The sequence below is a fragment of the Sturnira hondurensis genome, unplaced genomic scaffold (assembly GCF_014824575.4).
Source record: "Sturnira hondurensis isolate 20B ecotype Veracruz unplaced genomic scaffold, ASM1482457v3 Scaffold0018525, whole genome shotgun sequence".
Lineage (NCBI taxonomy): Eukaryota > Metazoa > Chordata > Mammalia > Chiroptera > Phyllostomidae > Sturnira > Sturnira hondurensis.
In genome coordinates, this window is record NW_028091156.1 from 7409606 (window position 1) to 7427995 (window position 18390).

Genomic DNA, 18390 nt, shown 5'->3' on the forward strand with positions numbered 1-18390 from the left:
GCGGGTTTGTCCGTGTAGACCCTGAAGCAGAATAACATGTTACTGGGAACGAGAGCCGAGGGGAAAGCAAAGGGCCGTCCTCGAGGGACAGCAGGAAGGATGGTGGCTCAGTGCTCTTCCGTGGAGACACGGCCCTCCATCAGCTCCCCCAAGGCTGCCTCGTTGCTGAGAATACAAGCAGAGGTCATCCGTCCTGAGCAGCCTCTTGCCTCATCCCAGGGGACCACGGTGTTTCCCACACCTGCACCGGATTTGGGATGGGATGCGGGGGGTCCAGGAATAACAAAGTGAGGGTGATGGTTCTGCTTCCCTTTTGAGGGAAATTCTAAAATTGATATTAGAGAGAAAGAATAAGAAATTGTTTTTCATGGATCTAACAGAACTGGAAAAATAGATATTTTATCATTGGTATCATTTAGCTGGAGGTCCCATATATTGGTACTTGTGGACCATAGGAATTTTGATGGTGCTCATACTGCTGTTATTAAATTTGTATCTCTCACTTCTACAGTCCCATTTTCCGAGGTTGGCAGCTTCACTGGAAATAGCGGCAGCAAAAACTAAGACTCCTGTGGACTTTTAACATCATAGCTTATTTCACCACCCAGAAAGGCCAGAAGTCGGCCTGAACATTGTGTTCCCCAGGGATCACCCATTCCTCCCTTGCTTTGAGTATATTTTTTCTTATTTAATAATTGTGTGATAAACACATAGACAGTGAAAAGAAACACCCCTAACTTTATTAGCACGGTAGTCACTATGGATGCAGTCACATTCATAAGTGAATCATAAGAATTCAGGGCATGTAGTGTGATGTCTAAGACCATCATCAGTAAATATGGGCTGGTTACTGAAATGACCGTCTCCAGCATTTTAACCATGACAGGAACTAGACTGGGGGTCTGTGTTTCTCGTGCAGAACAGACCACCAGCCCCCTATCTGTCCCTGTGGTAGAGAAGCTACGTTTCCTAACAAATAAATTTGACCAGGTGACTATTTTATTGTGCCTTCGCAGAGATCGGAATGTGTTTTCTTTGTGATTTCTTTCTAAAACGCTTCTGGAATAACTGGAAGGCCTATTGGGGGGACATTAATAACTACCAACCTTGATTGTTTGCTTGAAATTAATGGTTTGAGCTGATGTTTAAAATCGCTTTGCTGTATTTTTATAAAGTTTATTATTGTGCCCTGCACTGTAAAATTTTTAGAAAGAAATTTTAAGAAAGAATTCTTTTTGTACAAATGTTTCCAGACACTTCCTAATACTGTGAGATATCTACTAATAAGCACTCACAATAAGTATGCATTTTAGGTTTGAAATCCACTGGACCTCACTAGAGTGCTGCTTCCCCACAAGTGCTCCAGAGCGCTCGTCTGAGGTCCATCGGTCAGACTGTCTGTCAGGGTGTCTGCCATTGGAGTGGCAAATGGTCCCCCTGTCAGAACATGGTACTCCTCCTGAGGCAGCCCAGTGACACTGACCCTGCGACCTTCATGCTTGACTTCGTTTTTTTTAAAAAAAGTCTAGATCATATCTGTTTATGTATCTCTAAAAGTACAACAAAAATAACAGCAGTAAAGGATGTTTGCTTTTATTCTTTTTAAAAAGGGCCGTGTCCTAGGTAAATCATGTGAAGTCATTTAAATATCTCCATTTGTAACTGTAAATCTTTTGTGAGTTATCTGCAACAATTGCATCGAGCTTATACTTTATCTATGTACGTGATGTCTGAGAAATACCTACTATGATTATTTCTGACTGGATGGAAAGCTTACATTTGTATTGTGGTATAAATTAGTTACACATCCTGTTTTATTGTATTCGGCTGCATTGTTTTCATCAGGCAATTTATCACATGGGCGTATGTGAAATTTCTTCATTTATTCAATTTCAGATTACGTATCTCAGGCTGGAGCAAGACTTTAAACATTTTTCCCTAAGTATGGCTTCAGGTAAACAAGCAATTTTAGCCCCGAAAATAGCTTCTGCTTCTGTCAACACGTTGTGTATTCTTTCTCTGAGATAAAAAGTTCAGCTTTCTGATATGTGGGCCGAGATAAAGTCAGTAAACAAGATTAATACAGTGTGGAAAAGGCTGTCAGCAGCCCTGGCAAAGGAAACCAGGTGCCTGAACACAGAGCGTACTGCAAACTGAGTAAAAGTGTCAGGTCCACCCTGAGATAATGTGATCACGAACCTCTAACAAAGCGTGACATGGGCACAGTTGGCTTTGCTCGGAGCCGCTGTGGGGAAAAAGGATTACCGTGTCCCAGGGACGCCCACGGGGCAGGGGCGGAAGCCGAGTCCGGGAGCCGGGGCCGGGCGCCGTCCTGGAGAGCAGCCGCATGTGGACCTGTGGTGCTCAGGCCACGGGGTCATTATTCATGTCACCGCCCGTGCACATGGGCAGGGTTTGCCTCTCCTGNCAGAGCGTACTGCAAACTGAGTAAAAGTGTCAGGTCCACCCTGAGATAATGTGATCACGAACCTCTAACAAAGCGTGACATGGGCACAGTTGGCTTTGCTCGGAGCCGCTGTGGGGAAAAAGGATTACCGTGTCCCAGGGACGCCCACGGGGCAGGGGCGGAAGCCGAGTCTGGGAGCCGGGGCCGGGGGCCGTCCTGGAGTGCAGCCGCATGTGGACCTGTGGTGCTCAGGCCACGGGGTCATTATTCATGTCACCGCCCGTGCACATGGGCAGGGTTTGCCTCTCCTGGAGTGTCCGACAGCAGGCTGGCACCCTGGTCCCCAAGTAGTATGAGGAGAAGCACATTTTTGAAACATTACTCACCCCCCACCCCCGCAGTGTCCGTCAGCCTCATCGTTGCCTTTTTAAAACTCTGTACTCTGTGTGGCACTTCTGCAGTTACAGGAGGACTTTGTGTTTTATCGCGACAGAGCGCGGCAAAACCTTTCGTTGTCAGTTTGCGTCTGGTTGACGGTTACAGTGCGATCTTTTTGCGTCCTGCTGGCTGCGTTCTCGCTGACAGCCTCCGAGAAGACGGGGGAGTTGTAAATCCCTTTTTAATGGGAGTAGGCTTCATTCTGAAGACAGTTTTGAAACTTTAATTCATTATCGGGTTTGTCACTTTCATTTAGAAATAGAGATAAAATATGGTTCTTTCAGGTGATATTACAATTCCTAACTTTATGGGAAAACGATAGGAAGGCTCAGTGTTCTCGCTCCCTTGTCTATATGCAGGTGGGAGGGGGTGCAGGGGAATAGAGGGGGAAATGGGACAACTCGAATAGCATGATCAATAAAATAAATTTAAAAATAAATGTGTGCACCATAATGCATATTGTTTCCTGCTAGGAATGAATGGTAAACACATTGGCCTTGGAAATACCATTTGCTCTCTGAAATGGTGCTTCAATTTCGAGATTCAGTATTTGTAGTCTCCGTTTCAGAGTGGATGTCCGCAAACGGAAATGTCTCCGCAATTCGCTCTCTTTCTGGAAGCTCATCTCTGGCTCATTCTTTGTTTCCGCCCTCCCTCCAGGGGACCGCCCCTGGCCCCGTCAGCCACAAGAGGATGGTCCACTTCTCCCCAGATTGCTACCACGAGTGAGTACACCCTGACTTCCTATTTCGCTTGTCGGGCTTTGGTCCATGTCCTGCTTTTGGGCAGTCCGTCGCTATTGCCAGTGAAAGTGGCTTAATTTGTATCCAGCTTGAGAAAGAGTAAACATTACAGGCCAGTGACCGTTTTACCAGAACCATTTCCATGAGTCCCCCACGGCAGAAACTGAAATAAAGGTTGTGAAATTCTGCCATTCTTTTGTTTGTGCTTTATCACTAAAATTCCAAAAAGTAAGTCGTTGAGCTTTGACTTTGATGAATTCTTGGGTAAATTTCTAGGTGCTAATGCTATTTCCAAATACATCTTTGTTTGGAAAAGCTTAGAAATGCTGCATATTTTGGCTCAATACTGTGTGCCTCCTGTGAAGTTGGTTGAATTTGCAAAAGGCTGTAAAGTGTAGAAAGACTTGAATGAATTACTGAATGAATGTTTTCTGGCAGGCAATCACGTTAGGCTCCGTTAGATCCTACTTTTAAAATTCATTTAACAATTATAAAACAAAAATTATAGCTCAGATATAGCTTGTTTTATATAGACTGACATAAGTATAATTTATATAAAATGCTGTTTATATACCTATTATTTTATATATTCATTTTAATAGCTAATTTCCCGCATTTTTATTTCTATAAGACCTCCTCTCTATTGTTCGTTGAACAGAATGGGGAAAAAAGCAGAGTAAGGCATTTATTATCTCAGAATGGCAACCAAAGGCTTGCATATTTTCTTCTTAATTGTCTGTTCTGACATGAAACAACATCTGTAGCAGGCAGGTTCAGAGTTGTGTCTAAGCCATAGGCTGCACGTGGCAATGACCGTCAGAGCTCTGAGGGCAGACCAGGGCTCGCTGTCCCCACTGTAACCCCAGGCCCACAGTGCCTGGTCGGAGTGAGCAGTTACAGAGTGCATGAGACAGGGCAGTATGGCTTTAAAATGGGACACCACGGATGAAGTCAGCTGACTGTCCCTTCTCAAATTAGCTGGTTCAACCCTCGCTGTATTCTCCTGCCATCCCTTCCACACCAGTCTTTCCAGTGGGTCCCCTCAAATAAGATTCTTGGGGCAGGGGGGACTCAGATGTCACTGGTTTTAGAGTCTCCTTAGTCACCCCAATGTGCTTTATTACCGTCCCCTCAACACTGGGCACTGAAGTGGATTCGTGTGATGACCTCGAATCCTGCATGCTGCAAGGTCAGTTTCTTCTGTAGCTCGAGCTGACCCATCTTTCCCACTCCCTGCTCCGTGAGTTTAATTAAAGCTCCTTTAGGTTTGACGGTGGGTCTAGCATGTCCTCCCATCTCTGTTCCCTCTATTTCAGTATGTGGGGCCGAACACCACTCAAGTTCAGCTCTGACCCCTTGACTCTCCTACTTGAAACCTGGTATTGCCTCTTGCCAGTGGAGAAACCTCCTCCACCTGTCATTCGACACCCTCCACAGGCAGACTCCAGTGACCTGTCCACCCCAGCCTTTCCCTCAGCCTTTCTCTCTCCCTCCCAATGCCTGGGGTCCTGCTCTCTGGCCGGCCTCTGTCCCCCAAATATAATGCCCCCCTCGCTGCCCATGGAAGCCTGCCCCCGGGTTCATGCACTCCCTCCTACCCATATCCATCCAAATCCGATTTCTAATTCAGAACCAGTTGAAAACCATCTGCTTATCAGAAGGTAGGAGGGGAAAGCAGCAGAACGACTCTGGAGGAGTTCAGTAACAAGACACTGCTCTCTAAGCAAATGTGTTTACCAGTTTGTTTGAATAGGGTTTCTGAGCACTGAGATCAATGAAAACACAAAGTATGAACAGAACGGATGCTGGAGGTAACAGTCATCAAGGGGTACATGAACTAATTTGGGGGGAAAGTTATTCATGATGCTAGTCTAATGAAATTTTATTTTTCATGTGTGGTATTTTCAAACTGTGTTCATTCTGCTGGTTTAATTGTTATGACTAACAATAATAGTTTCAGATTTGAAATAACTGATTGTTACCAACTAACAGTTGTTTTCAGCATTGACTGGTCAACTTTTCCAGGTAACTCTTTAGCTCTAGTTTTATAGTCATAGAAATGTAAGAAAATCACGTGTTGGGGGAGTGTGTGTATAGATAGATACGTACATGCAAACATTTTTGTTGTGGAGCAATGTGACGGAGTGACCACTGGACAGCTTGGAGCATGAAAGTCAGTTACATTAGTGAGGCAGCCAATTAGAAATACAAAGAGCCCAAGGAGGGGAAAAAAAAACATGTGAAATTTTGCACTTTTAAAGAAGTGCTTGTCATGTTTTTTAATATCTAATTACAGTGATATTTGGAATTCTCTATATGTATTTAAAAGGTGGTGTATGGTTGTAAAATCAGTGTGTATAATTGATAGAAAACGAAAGCTTTGCAAATGTTTAAATTTCCGGTGAAAAGTGTTGGATGTCCACATGAGAGAATACGAGGAGGATGTTTTCATTACTGTTACAGGCACACAAACATGCACTCATGGAAACGCCTATAAATAATGTTTTAAACAATTAGTAATTTTGTTGACTGACCAGAGAAGTCAGGCCGTGGTAGTTGTTGGGGGCGGGGGAGGGGGCGGTGCTTGGGGATCTGAACAGGCAGCACCAGTATCTGCCCCGGCCTCCTTTGAAGGAATCTTTGGTATTTTCCCCCAAATTTCCACCAGTAATTCTCTATACCTTCGATAGTCTCCCTTAGAAACTTTGTCTTGCTTTTCTTTAAGTTTCTTATAATGTATAGCCCATGCTAAAACAGAGAAATCAGTTACCTAATTTCTGAGAAAATATAGTGTTAAATTGACTTTCTGAAAACACGTATATTAAAATGTGGAAAATAAAATTAATATATGACTACTTATTATTAAAGAGTATTGAAAACATCAGATGAGGTTACTTTTTATTCACTCCACTTCCTTTCATGTATTGCCCCTAGATAGTTCTACAATTTTTTCACATATTTTTCCCGTCACTTCTGAAATACTTATTTTTAAATTGAATAAATATGATGCATTCGTTGATTTGAAAATTGATATTTATATTGTGTTTGTGTTTCATTTTAAGGTATAGGATATTTACCTGGGGGCTTGCATATACATTAAAATTTATTTTAAGTGCACGTGGGTAACTACTTACAGTCCTATGATGAATCCCCCTATAAAGCAAATAGTCACCTTTTATTTTATCTTTTGTGCAAATATTGAGTTTGCTTAAAGCAAGATTTGCCTGGATTAAAGGTTATGCTCATTGGGAATACTTTCACAGGTTGAAATTCCGCGCAAACGGCTTTATAGTAAAGGCGGCTTTAACTTTACGTTGAGATAAGTAAGATACACCGGATTGGTTCCTCCTCTGATTTTCCGTGCTTCCCTGGGTCAGTCGTTTAGCTTACGTATGTCTTAATTTTTTAGTTATAGAAAAAAGACAGTAACGGTCCCTTCTTAGAGAAGACATTTTCCCCAAATACTAAGGTGAAATACACGACGACTGTTAAACTGCATTTCGGGATGACGATGGGCGGAGGGTGCTTTGTCAGGAGAGGGCATTTTGTTTTTCGGAGGATTTTCATCAGCGCCACTCTCGCCGATGCCCTTGCTGCTCCACCCCCACTGTACAGCTACTCTGACTTTTCCAGACTCACGCACTGTGCGCCTCCAAAAGTCAGTTAAAGAAACAGTGCCTTAAGCATCTCTTCCATATTCGGTAGCATGCCACACCGGTTGGGGAATCCTAAAATTATTAACTACAAGCATGTTGGTGTCTCTGATGATGTTTAGGGGTGAAAAAACCACCGAGAGACTGTTCAGATTGCTACTATGTGCACTGCATACGCCACAGGGAAGGAAAATTAACACTAAACCACAATTATGTATCCGAGTCTCAGTCTGGCTTCAGCCTCCTGATACTACCAGGGAGGTAGGATTCGTTTTACTTTATGTACATCGAGTTGTGTTCCCAGCCACACCCAAGCTGCATCTGTATCGGGGGAGAACTGAACTTGACCACTGGAAGGTGGTCAGGGCTAAATGAGCTCATCCACGTGTGACCTTTTGCGTGGTGCTGGGTGGTGGCCTTTCAACTGTTCTGGGCGGGTTCAAGGTAAGTTCAGCTGATGCTCCTGGATTCACCCCGGGAGCTTTGTGGAACCCAGCCAGCGGATACGATATTCTGGTATTTTCAATGTTTTTTAAGACTCCCAACAATCAAAAGATCATAATTTGTTGTAATGATGCCATAATTAAGTTGTACCAAATGATAGCATTGGTAGATTTTATAACCAGAATTGATTCATAAAATGAATCCAGTCCCAGCAGTTTATGTTAACATAATTAAATGGAAATTTAATTCTAACCGAGTTTGCTTATTAAATTGAAAATTACTGGGTTGTGAGCACTCTTACATTTCTGTCAAAATTGCTGTAAGTCTAGAATTACATGAAATATCCATTAAAATAAAGCATATTTAAGGCTCTGTGGCAGGCGGCACACTTCTTAGAGTGCACGCAGACTGGTCCTGGGAGAGCGCGTGCTGCTCTCGGTGAGGTCCACGCGGGCTAACGCCTCCTCTCTTTCCTCCGCAGCCATTGGTTCGGCCCTGGGGCAAGGACGGAGCATGGCCAGGTAAGGGGCCTTCTGATCTCAAGGACACTTCTCAGTCTGCTTCCGACTGAACTGTCTTTCTCCAGGGCGGTGGGGCAGCTTCCCGAGAAGAGATATGAAGTCCAGGCAACAGGAAAAGGACCTAACACACTAGACAAATGCCTGACCCTCAGTGAGCGTCCGGGTTCCCCTGCCACCTTCCTTACTCACACATGTTGCGAGAAAAGATGCTGGAATTCATTTCTGTGGCTCTTTAGTTAAGGCACTAAATAGTACATATGTTTAAATAATTCGTATGAAACATGAGATCAGCCAGCAAGAGAATATTTTTAGCTTTGGAGTTTAGAAAATGGCAGTAGTTTCTAACAGGTTGGTGTTGTACTTCTAGATGTTGTGTTTAATTGTTATTAGTGTTCATGGCAGGAGCGTGATTAGTTGACTTAGCAAGAACTTGACACCCATTTCAGTCAAATTTGCGTGAAGTTTGTATAGAGAGCAGTTGACCTTCTTTATCCCTTGACTTACTAGTTCTTTGTCTGCAGCATGCTGAGGTGACTTAGGGCTTAAATGTATAAAACATATACGTCTTAGGCTTGGCATCCTTGCTATGCCTTTTTTCATTATTGATTGTAAAAGTTATTTTTTAAGTGGGTCAAAAAATGATATGTTAGAAATACATGGGAATAGTAAATCCCAAATGCATGGAGATCATTTCTTCTGAGGGGCTGGTAAGTCAGTCATAGGGGGTGGTCAGTAGTGGGAGTTGGGTAAAGAGGGGCTTGGGCGTGGTAACAGTTGTTNTTACTAGTTCTTTGTCTGCAGCATGCTGAGGTGACTTAGGGCTTAAATGTATAAAACATATACGTCTTAGGCTTGGCATCCTTGCTATGCCTTTTTTCATTATTGATTGTAAAAGTTATTTTTTAAGTGGGTCAAAAAAATGATATGTTAGAAATACATGGGAATAGTAAATCCCAAATGCATGGAGATCATTTCTTCTGTGGGGATGGTAAGTCAGTCATAGGGGGTGGTCAGTAGTGGGAGTTGGGTAAAGAGGGGCTTGGGCGTGGTAACAGTTGTTGGAGACGTTACTGTATTGGCCACATTCTCCTTCCTACGCTGGGCTGCAGGTACTGTAGCCCTTTTTCCTTAGAAGAGGGAGGTGCCGAAGGTTCCTTCGTTATAAACTATGCTGTATTGCTGAACACACATGAGCCTATTTAGAGAAAAACACCTTGTGAATTCAGTTGTGATGGGTTATTTTTGTAAGTTTGCCTTTTTTCAGGAGAGCAATTTGCCTTTCTGAGGCTGCTTCTCACATCATATCAGAGTACAAGCCGCTATTTCTAAAGACACGGAAATTCACTGACCGACCGGTGTCTCTGATGTGTTCCTCTTCTTATTCCAAATGTGAATGTTGGACCCCGTGCTTTCCTAAGCACTCCAGGTTCCTCTGAGTGCAATGCTTACAAAAGATGTCACTCCTAGTACTGAGTCGCACCGGAATATGCTTTATCCCAAAGTGCAATTTTTAAAGTTTATTCTCTACCTTTTAGTACTTGAGAAATACTCACATGACATTATAAATTCATGTTTTAGATCCTAGTATAGCTGGTTGCTTCCCCCCAACCGTTACTTCTGCAGGTAAAAATTAATTGATGGCTAATAACATACAGATAAGAAAACAAAGCAATTCCTTTTCTTTGAATTATTAAAATCTGTTTGATCAATTTTGGGGATCAGCCTTTTGCTCAACCTTGCGTACTCAACTTTAGAGTCTGATCTAGCCTAGACAGGTTATCAAGGACCACGGGGAACACGGACCACAGTGGCAAACGCTGCACACGGTTCCTAGGAACAACACGGGGCCAGCTTCCTGAGATCCTCTGCTCGAAACATTGTCATTGGCTGAGCAATTTGTAGCCTGATGCAATTCAAGACACCTCGTTTGTTACCTATCACTGGTTCTAGAACACTGAGCTGCTGGCCAACGGCACCAGAACTTGGGCTGGAAGAAACCACCACAGCCTTCTTGCCCAAGGAGCATGAGACGGCGCCCCAGCACTACACTCAGGGGGCATTTTACACAGTGAAGTCGCCAACAAGAACACAAAACTGCAGCAACAATGACAAAAATGCAGCACTAAATAGCCCTTTGAACAGGACACTTGTTCACAACAAGAGAGCTAAAAATAGACAGCGCATCTGCCTGTCAGACCTCTGCTGGGAACGTGTGCCAGTAGGGACTCAGATATTTTACCTCTGCACACACCTGGGAGCGCACGCACGACTGCCACAGTACTGATTCTGGCATCACACATTTCAGCAGAGACGAATTTGCCGGTAGGAAATCTGCAAACGAGGGCAGACTGAGCCTCTGTGTGTGTCTACAACTCCACATACCGATGACTCACACTGTGAGGGCTGACATCATCTTCGTTCGCCTTAGTCCAGGAAAAACTACGGCATAGTCAGCTCTTGGCTAAATCTAGGCACCTGCGACGAAACGCGAGACCGTGGAGTGTAAAACCCTTTGATGCCATGTGGACTGAGTGACTGACAGCCTGTGTGATCCCCTTTTATTTGTTTCTCGCCAACTAACAAACACAAAGAGGTGCTCCTGATGCTAAACCCACTGATTTAGAAATCCCACTTCCCACGGCCTTCTCCCATCTTACAATTTTTACGGAAAGAGACATTTATAAAAAGAAAATTTTAAAAAAGCGTAGCCTTTCCCCTAAGGTGATTCCAATCTGGGGTAAGAAAGAACAATTGCAGTGTGAGGACAGGTGCTAGGGAAGGCCACAGCGAGGGCGCCATGAACACTGCCAAGGCCACAGAGGGACAATACCCAAGTCAGTCCGGAAGCTGAAGCCCCTTTTCCCTCCTGAGACTTTGCCTCCTTGAACATCTTCCGCTTTGACATTCTGACTCAGTTCACAAGTCTCTTAATGAGTCACAGATGCTGGTTTAGACCTTGCTCCGTTCTCCTTTGTAAGGTTGAGGGCGCAGAGATGCTGAGTGGGATGGGACTTTGCATTAGTTTGCAGACACTGGAGGAGTTGGGTGAGAAGTGGCCGCCAGTACACGGCCCTGAGCTTGAACGCCTTCTGAATGTCAGGTAGGAACAGGACAGGTGGAATGAGGGTTCTCCTCTTCACGTCTTCCTCTCCTGGTAGGGATTTGACACAATAATCTTGTAAAATTATCCTGCGTAACGACAGAAAACCTCCGCCCCCTGCTGTGACCCGTTATCCTCACGGAACACTTCTCCTGGTTTGATTCAGCAACTTTCCAAACTGTGTCCCTTTTTGCATGGAACTAGGTTTCATGTTAATGAATTTTATGGTGATTCTTACGTGAGGCCTTGTTTAATATACACCTGCAGGTCACTAACCAGGGGCTTGTTCTCCGTGTGGCCTAAGGCCAGCAATGTGAAAGTCGGAGGGGAAGAAGCACTCCGCACCCTACTCAGAAATCCCGTTTTTAATCAGAGTTGACATTGTGGAGTCAGAAGCCCTGAAAGTGACTGAACTTGGGACACTGATAGGAGTTCAAGGACACAGCAAATTATCAGGAGGAAGGACGAGAAGTCCCTCAAAGCCTAATGCGCCACATGCACTTGCTTCCTAGAGCAAAGCTCGGGGATTCTTGGCTTTTATCGTGAGTTGGTGACCTGTCCTCCTTGCCCCCCATTTTTGGTCTTTCAGGGCATAGCAGAAACATGTTGGGGACCTTTCAAACACAAATCCATGTTCGTTTTTTTATATATTCTGGTAATACTCTGGATTAATTTTTTTTCATCTTTGCCCCTTTAGAGACATAGGTTCCCATGTGAACTTGTTCATTCATTACCCGAAGATCTGAGTTTTTTTAAAGATCAGATATATTTTTTAAATCTGAGCTTGAGTGTAAATTTGCAAGTTATTCCCAGATTTATAATTTTATTATTAAAGTGAGCTAGTGTTGTGATGGCTTCCTACTATAGGTGCATCGTATTGAATAATCCCACTCTTTGTTTCTTTTTACTTACAAAGCCCATCCAAACCATACGCGTGCCGAAGAAGAGAAATCCCCACGCGACTGTAGTGGAAGGGGGCCCAATGTGGGAACTCAGCGAAGGCGCTGTTTCATTTAAGGTCACTGAAGGTCACCCTGCTGGTGGCCTCCCTGTGGGCCAGACCCCATGGGTACACCCTAATGTTTAGCTTGTCATTGTAGTTACCCTGGAGAAAAACTTAACTATAGAATTCTTTTCTCATCTCAAAACATGGTGTTGGGAGTTTGAGTTCTCGGTTTTAACCAGCTCAACACAATCGTCAGGTATAGTGTTCCAATGTCTGCCTTTCATCTTATAGTTAGAAAAGGTAGCTAACCCCTCCCATTGAGCAACAACAACAAAAAACCCTAGGCCCTGTGCTGGACCTTGGATATGCAGGCAGATCGAATAACGGAAGCAAAGGGCCAGTGGTGAGCAAGAACACGACCCACAACCCAAACCACAATGTTCGGTCTGGCTAGGATATATATTCTATGAATGAAAAAGTGAGACGGCAGGTAGAAGGAAGTATAAGAAATTAGGAGTTCAGGAATGTGATCAGACTGCGAAGGGCCACAAGGGTCTTGTGCAAGACTGTGGGGTCTGTCTGATTCTGGAATGACCGGCAGCTGGTGGAGAGCAGTGGATCAGGTTGGGGCAAGACTGGAGTTAGGGACGCGTGCGAGAGGCGTGCACAGGTGACAGAAAGTGGTCTGGGCCAGGGTGGTGGCCATGGGCCTGGGAAGAATAGGTGTTTAAGAGAGATGGAATACACACTTATTTCCTGAAGACATCCCTGGTGACCTAATTACGGCCTGTTCCTTCTCAAAGATGACCACACATTGCTCATCACGGATTCTAAAGGATGCCATTAACCAGTTCAAAGCGGTGGCTTCATTAAAGGCCTTCCATACTGGTCAGACTCTACCCACGGACAGACAGGCTCATTTATGATCATCACAATCAAGGCATTTGCACCATTTTCTCCGCACGTCCAGCGTTCTGGTCACCGTGCTAAGCATCTCACGTGGGTTCTCTTGCTCTACACAGCAGCCTTCTGGGTAGAAGGGGTTGTGTGTCCATTTCACAGATGGGCACGAGGACTTGGGGAGGTGGAGTGCTTGGCTGAAGGTTACACAGCTTGTAAATGGTAGATCCGTCGTAAAAACCTGCTGACCTCTGTGTTACGGGCACAGCAGGGATTAGAACGCACATCCCCCTGCACTCCCAGTTCTAAGATTTCCATTTTTCTGAGGGCTGATTTCTGATATAGTACACAACTTCCTTGTAGTTTCATCTGTGTGAAATCATTTGCTGCAGAAATAAGCTATAGGTTGAGTGAACAAACAATAAAGAATAGTCCCGACTCTTTTTTTCGTTTGTTTCTTTTCAAATAGTTAAAGTGAGGATGAAGGAGTCCAGATGGTGGGGCAGGCATTCTGAGAAGGCAATTGAATGTATATTTCTTCTAGTGATCTATTTGAAACTAATAGTTTCTTTGAAAGAATGTTTTAAGTGTACTTCTTTGTTAGGTCAATAAATACAGGGGAAACAATATTATATCTTTTCTGTCAGCAGCATAGGTGGCAAAGCCTCGAAAAATTCTCACCGAACGCAGTGGTAGAGGCCGGTGGCGAGGGGTCCTGTGACCGTCCCCAGGGCCCCTCCCCAGAGCCAGGATCAGAGCGGAGTTCCAGACCTCTAGTCCCAGGCGGTCAGGGCAGCCCCAGGTGGCCCACTCTCTCCGACATGTCCACAAGAGTCTCAGTGGCCGCTTCAGCAAAAGCAGCTGTCTTTGTTCGATGGGAAATCAGGAGGGGAAAAGCCGTGCCGTGAGCGAAGAGTGTCCCTTTGAACGGGAAGAATGCTTTCCTACTCTCAAAATAATGTAACAGACCTGTTTTTGTCTCTACAACTTTCTCTGTACGCTTCGGATAACGTCAGGTTCTGCGAGATAACCGAGCCGAAAGGGGACACAGGAAGGCCTGCTCTGGGAAGACAGCCGGCAGGTAAGCCATTCAGAGTCGCTTCTAATGCTGATCAGTCCGTCCCAGCCGCTGTTGTCCGTGGCAGTGTGAGCGCGGCGCGTTGTGGTCCGGTGGCCTCTGGTTCTAAAGAGCCGACTTAAAATACTTTATGTGTTGTTTATAAGAATATATTTAAGGGTTACTAGTCATGCATAGAAAGATACCATTTTATGTATGTTTGTAAAAGCTGATGAACAACAAAGAATAAATTTCTGAAAGAAAATGTCTGTTGCCCCTAACTAATCAGGATTTAGAGTAATTATTGTATTTTATCATTTAAAAAAGCAGAATTAATTCCCCCCACCAAGTTTAAGTGGCACTTAGAAATCATGAGAGAGCAACGCATTTATTTATTCTTATATATAAATGAGTATACAGAAAATACACTCTTTAAAAATGCTTCTAGGTTCTTGCTCATTTTCTGTTACTGAGTCGATGTTCTTTTTTTCTTCTTTACTACAAAGCATGGGCCCTGGTACATTGTTTTAGACGATATATTTTCAAAGTTTACGTGTGGTGATTGGAAAGACTTAATTTTATTGATATGAAGATGGTGACCATAATATTGGTCTAGCCTCCTGGCCAGAGGTTTACACTTGCTCAGTGTGCAATAAGATAACTGACCTCACAGCCACCCCTGTGTCCCTTCGTCCCACGGCCTGCCGTCGCTGGTGCACCAGCCCCCGTGTTAACACCCAGCCGCAGATGCCATGGCCCCCAGGGACCACGTTACAGAAACTAGCCCCAACCAAGAGCCCATCGGGTACCTGCAGAAGCAGATGTCAGCTCAGTTGCACATAGCTAATGTCTCAACTGCACACACAGAAGCTGACCATCAGTGAGAGTGAACATAAAACCAATACATTTACCCCTAAGGAGGTCAGACCCTAAAATTATGAGGTACCAATAATTATATAATCATATATACAAGTGTGTGTGCATATATATAATTACATGTAATTATATATACAAGTATATGTATAATTACATGTAATTATATATACTCTGTATGAAATTTATTTCGATTATAAATAACTATAGGTGAAATGTTTATGGAACAGATGACTATTAGAATTAATGAGGCACATTTGAAAAAAAACATAATTGTTAGAAATGAGAAATACGGTTCTTAAAGAGAATTAGTGACGTGGAGATACAGCTGAAGAACTAGGCTAGAATATAGCATTAAAGTAATTCAAGGAGTTGGAGAAATGAGAGTGGTTAAGAGGCATAGAAAAGGCCTAAGATACGTTTAATCAGAGCCCTTGCTGGAGGAGGGCTGGAAACCCTGACATTCGAAGAGACGCTGGCTAAAGATTCCCGGACGGGCGGGCACCAAGCAGAGCACAGAAATGTTCTGATTCATATCAAACTGGAGAGCGACCTTGCTCTCATTTTTTCTCACTGCCCAGAACACCGGGCAGTGCGGTAGCACGCCAACCTCGGGGCCGTCAGGGAGCCTAGAGAGGACAGGTGTCTGCAAAGGGGCCACCAGTGCAGCTGTGTTTGCGAGGAGGGGCAGGGAACCTTGAAGGGACCTGGTCACAGGTCGTCACCTCCTAACCCCAGCCCCGATGACCTGCAGAGTTACATCCTCACCCCTCTGGGAGTGAGTGGGGTGGACAATTTCCTTACCCGAGGAGTCATTTTGTCTGGCAGGGTGTGATGACCATGGTTTCCTGTCCTCAGTGAGATTCATTCGATTCCAGTCACCAAAAGATTCAGGGCTGCTGCAGGAGACTGGCCTTTTCCCGAAGCAATGCCTGGTAGGACAGAGAACGAGACATGGGAGAACAGCCTTTTCAAGAGAAAAAGCAATATATTGGCTTGCTGATTCCAACAGAAGCAGATTTGTTAGAATAAGCAAATCAGAAAAGTGTTAAATTAGCATGATGAATATTAACTGAATGAGATATGGAAAGAAATTAACAATGTGAGGCAAAACATAGAACACAATTAACCACCAAATACTTCGGTGGTTTTTAATTTTTCTCAGCAGTGTCTTATAGGTTCTATCATATCAGTCTTCCACGTATTTTATCAGATGTATCCCTACACATTTCATCAGTGTTTGGGGTGTATGAAAACAAGGCCGAGAGGAAATTAAAGAAGACCTGCATAACTAGAGAGAGATGCCTTGTTCCTAGGTCAGGAGACTTCATGTTCTCAAGATGTCACTTCTCCCAGAACTGATCCGTAGACTTAATGCACTCCAAACAAACATCTTATCAGTCTGTTGTATAGACATCGACAAGCTAATTCGAAAGTTCATGCGAAGGACTTGGAATGGCCGAACTTAGTAAGAAAGAAAGTTGACAGGGTAACACTCTCAGATTTCAAGACTTATCGCGAAGCTGCAGTAAAGACGAAAGGGGAGGCAATGGTGCAGACATGGAAAGTAGACCCATGGCATAGAACTTGGGGTCGGGAAACGCGTGCCCACAACTCCAGACCCCTGAGTGTGGAGCTGGCACAAAGTAGACCCGTGGCATAGAACTTGGGGTCGGGAAACGCACACCCACAACTCCAGACCCCTGAGTGTGGAGCTGGCACAAAGTAGACCCGTGGCATAGAACTTGGGGTCGGGAAATGCGTGCCCACAACTCCAGACCCCTGAGTGTCGAGCTGGCACAAAGTAGACCCGTGGAATAGAACTTGGGGTCAGGAAACGCACACCCACAACTCCAGACCCCTGAGTGTCGAGCTGGCACAAAGGCAGTTCCGTGGAGGAAAAAATAGCGTTTCCAACAAATGGTACCAGAACAACTGGATATCTATAGGCCAAAAAAAGGAAAAAGAACTTGGACCCACACCTCACACCATATAACAAACTTAACACAAAACCTAAAAACATAAAACTTCTAGAAAACATGAGATAAAATCTTCATGCCCTTGGAGGCAAAGACTTTTGGGTAGAACCCCACAACACAGTCCATGAGAGAACAAACTGATAAATCGGACTCAATCAAAGTTGAAAACTTAGGCTCCTCAGAAGACACTGTGAAGAGAATGAAAAGACAAGTCGCAGACGGGAAGAAAATATTTGTAGATCGTATGTCTGATAAGAGACTCATGTCAAGAACTTGTAAAGAACTCTAAAAACTCAGTAATAAGAAATTAATTCAATTAAAACGCAAGCACTTAGAGACACCTGGGCACAGAAGATGTGTGGATGGCGAATACACACAGGAAATGATGTCAAATATCATCACTCACTGGAAAAACGTTAAGTACAACCAGAGTAAGGGACCACTCGCATACCTGTCCCCCCAGCACACCAAGCCCGCCACGCTGCGGGGCCTCTGCACCTGCTCTTCCCTGCCCAGAACTCTCTGCCTGCAGCTGACTCCCCACTCAGCTGCTCCCCATTTCCTTCAAGTCTCTGCTCCACGTTCCAAAGCCCCCATCCACTGGCACCTTCGGACTCTGCCTTAACGTGCCATGCTGGTCTCTACTGACCCTCTCTTTGAGCCTCATGCTGACAGAGCTTTTGCACTGCTCACTGGTGGAGGCCCGGCACCAAAAGGTTTGCAGGTAGATTTCCAATGCGTGCCAAGCCAGCAGAGTGTGGGTCGCGGCCTTGCCTCGACCTCCGTGTGCAGCCTCGGACACCAGCATCTGACCTCTCATCCTCGTCTCACCGTTACTGGCTGGGTGATCGTGAGCAAATCGCTTAGTCTGTCCTCAGGTCCCTTCTCTGTAAAACAGAGGAAATACTAGTACCTGCCTCATAATGTTGTCGTAAGGAATGTATGAGTTCATACCTCTAAGGCATCTACAATGTAAGAGCTCCAACATTAGCTATTGTTAAAAATGAGGTACTGTTATTTCCATCTGTGTGTTTCCTGAACCACTGTTAAATTTCAGTTTTCATCATATTTCTCCTCAGTCTAAGACTTGTAACAAAGTACCGCAGGCCCCAGCCCGATCCCTCCCCCTCCCCTAGTTTTACCCTCCTGGGAAAATGGCTCTTTTAGCTCTTTCTTCTGGTGGGAACCTAAATTACATGCTGCTGTTACTATTTCTGGAGGACTTTTGGGTTAGCACCACCTGTTGAGTCACTGGTGTGTGTCCTACACACACACACACACACACACACCTGCATTTCCCTCTTTCTCCCCGATAGTTCCATCAGAATC

At 44.5% G+C, this 18390-nt stretch overlaps 1 protein-coding gene across 1 annotated transcript in view; it reads left to right on the forward strand.

Moving 5' to 3' along the window:
* Positions 1-18390, forward strand: part of GPATCH2 (G-patch domain containing 2) — a 122008-nt gene that overhangs the window by 74183 nt on the left and 29435 nt on the right. The window contains exons 6-8 of the mRNA XM_037069494.1: positions 3506-3570; positions 8167-8206; positions 14169-14233. Coding sequence (XP_036925389.1) covers positions 3506-3570; positions 8167-8206; positions 14169-14233 — 170 coding nt within the window. The remainder of the gene's footprint in view (positions 1-3505; positions 3571-8166; positions 8207-14168; positions 14234-18390) is intronic.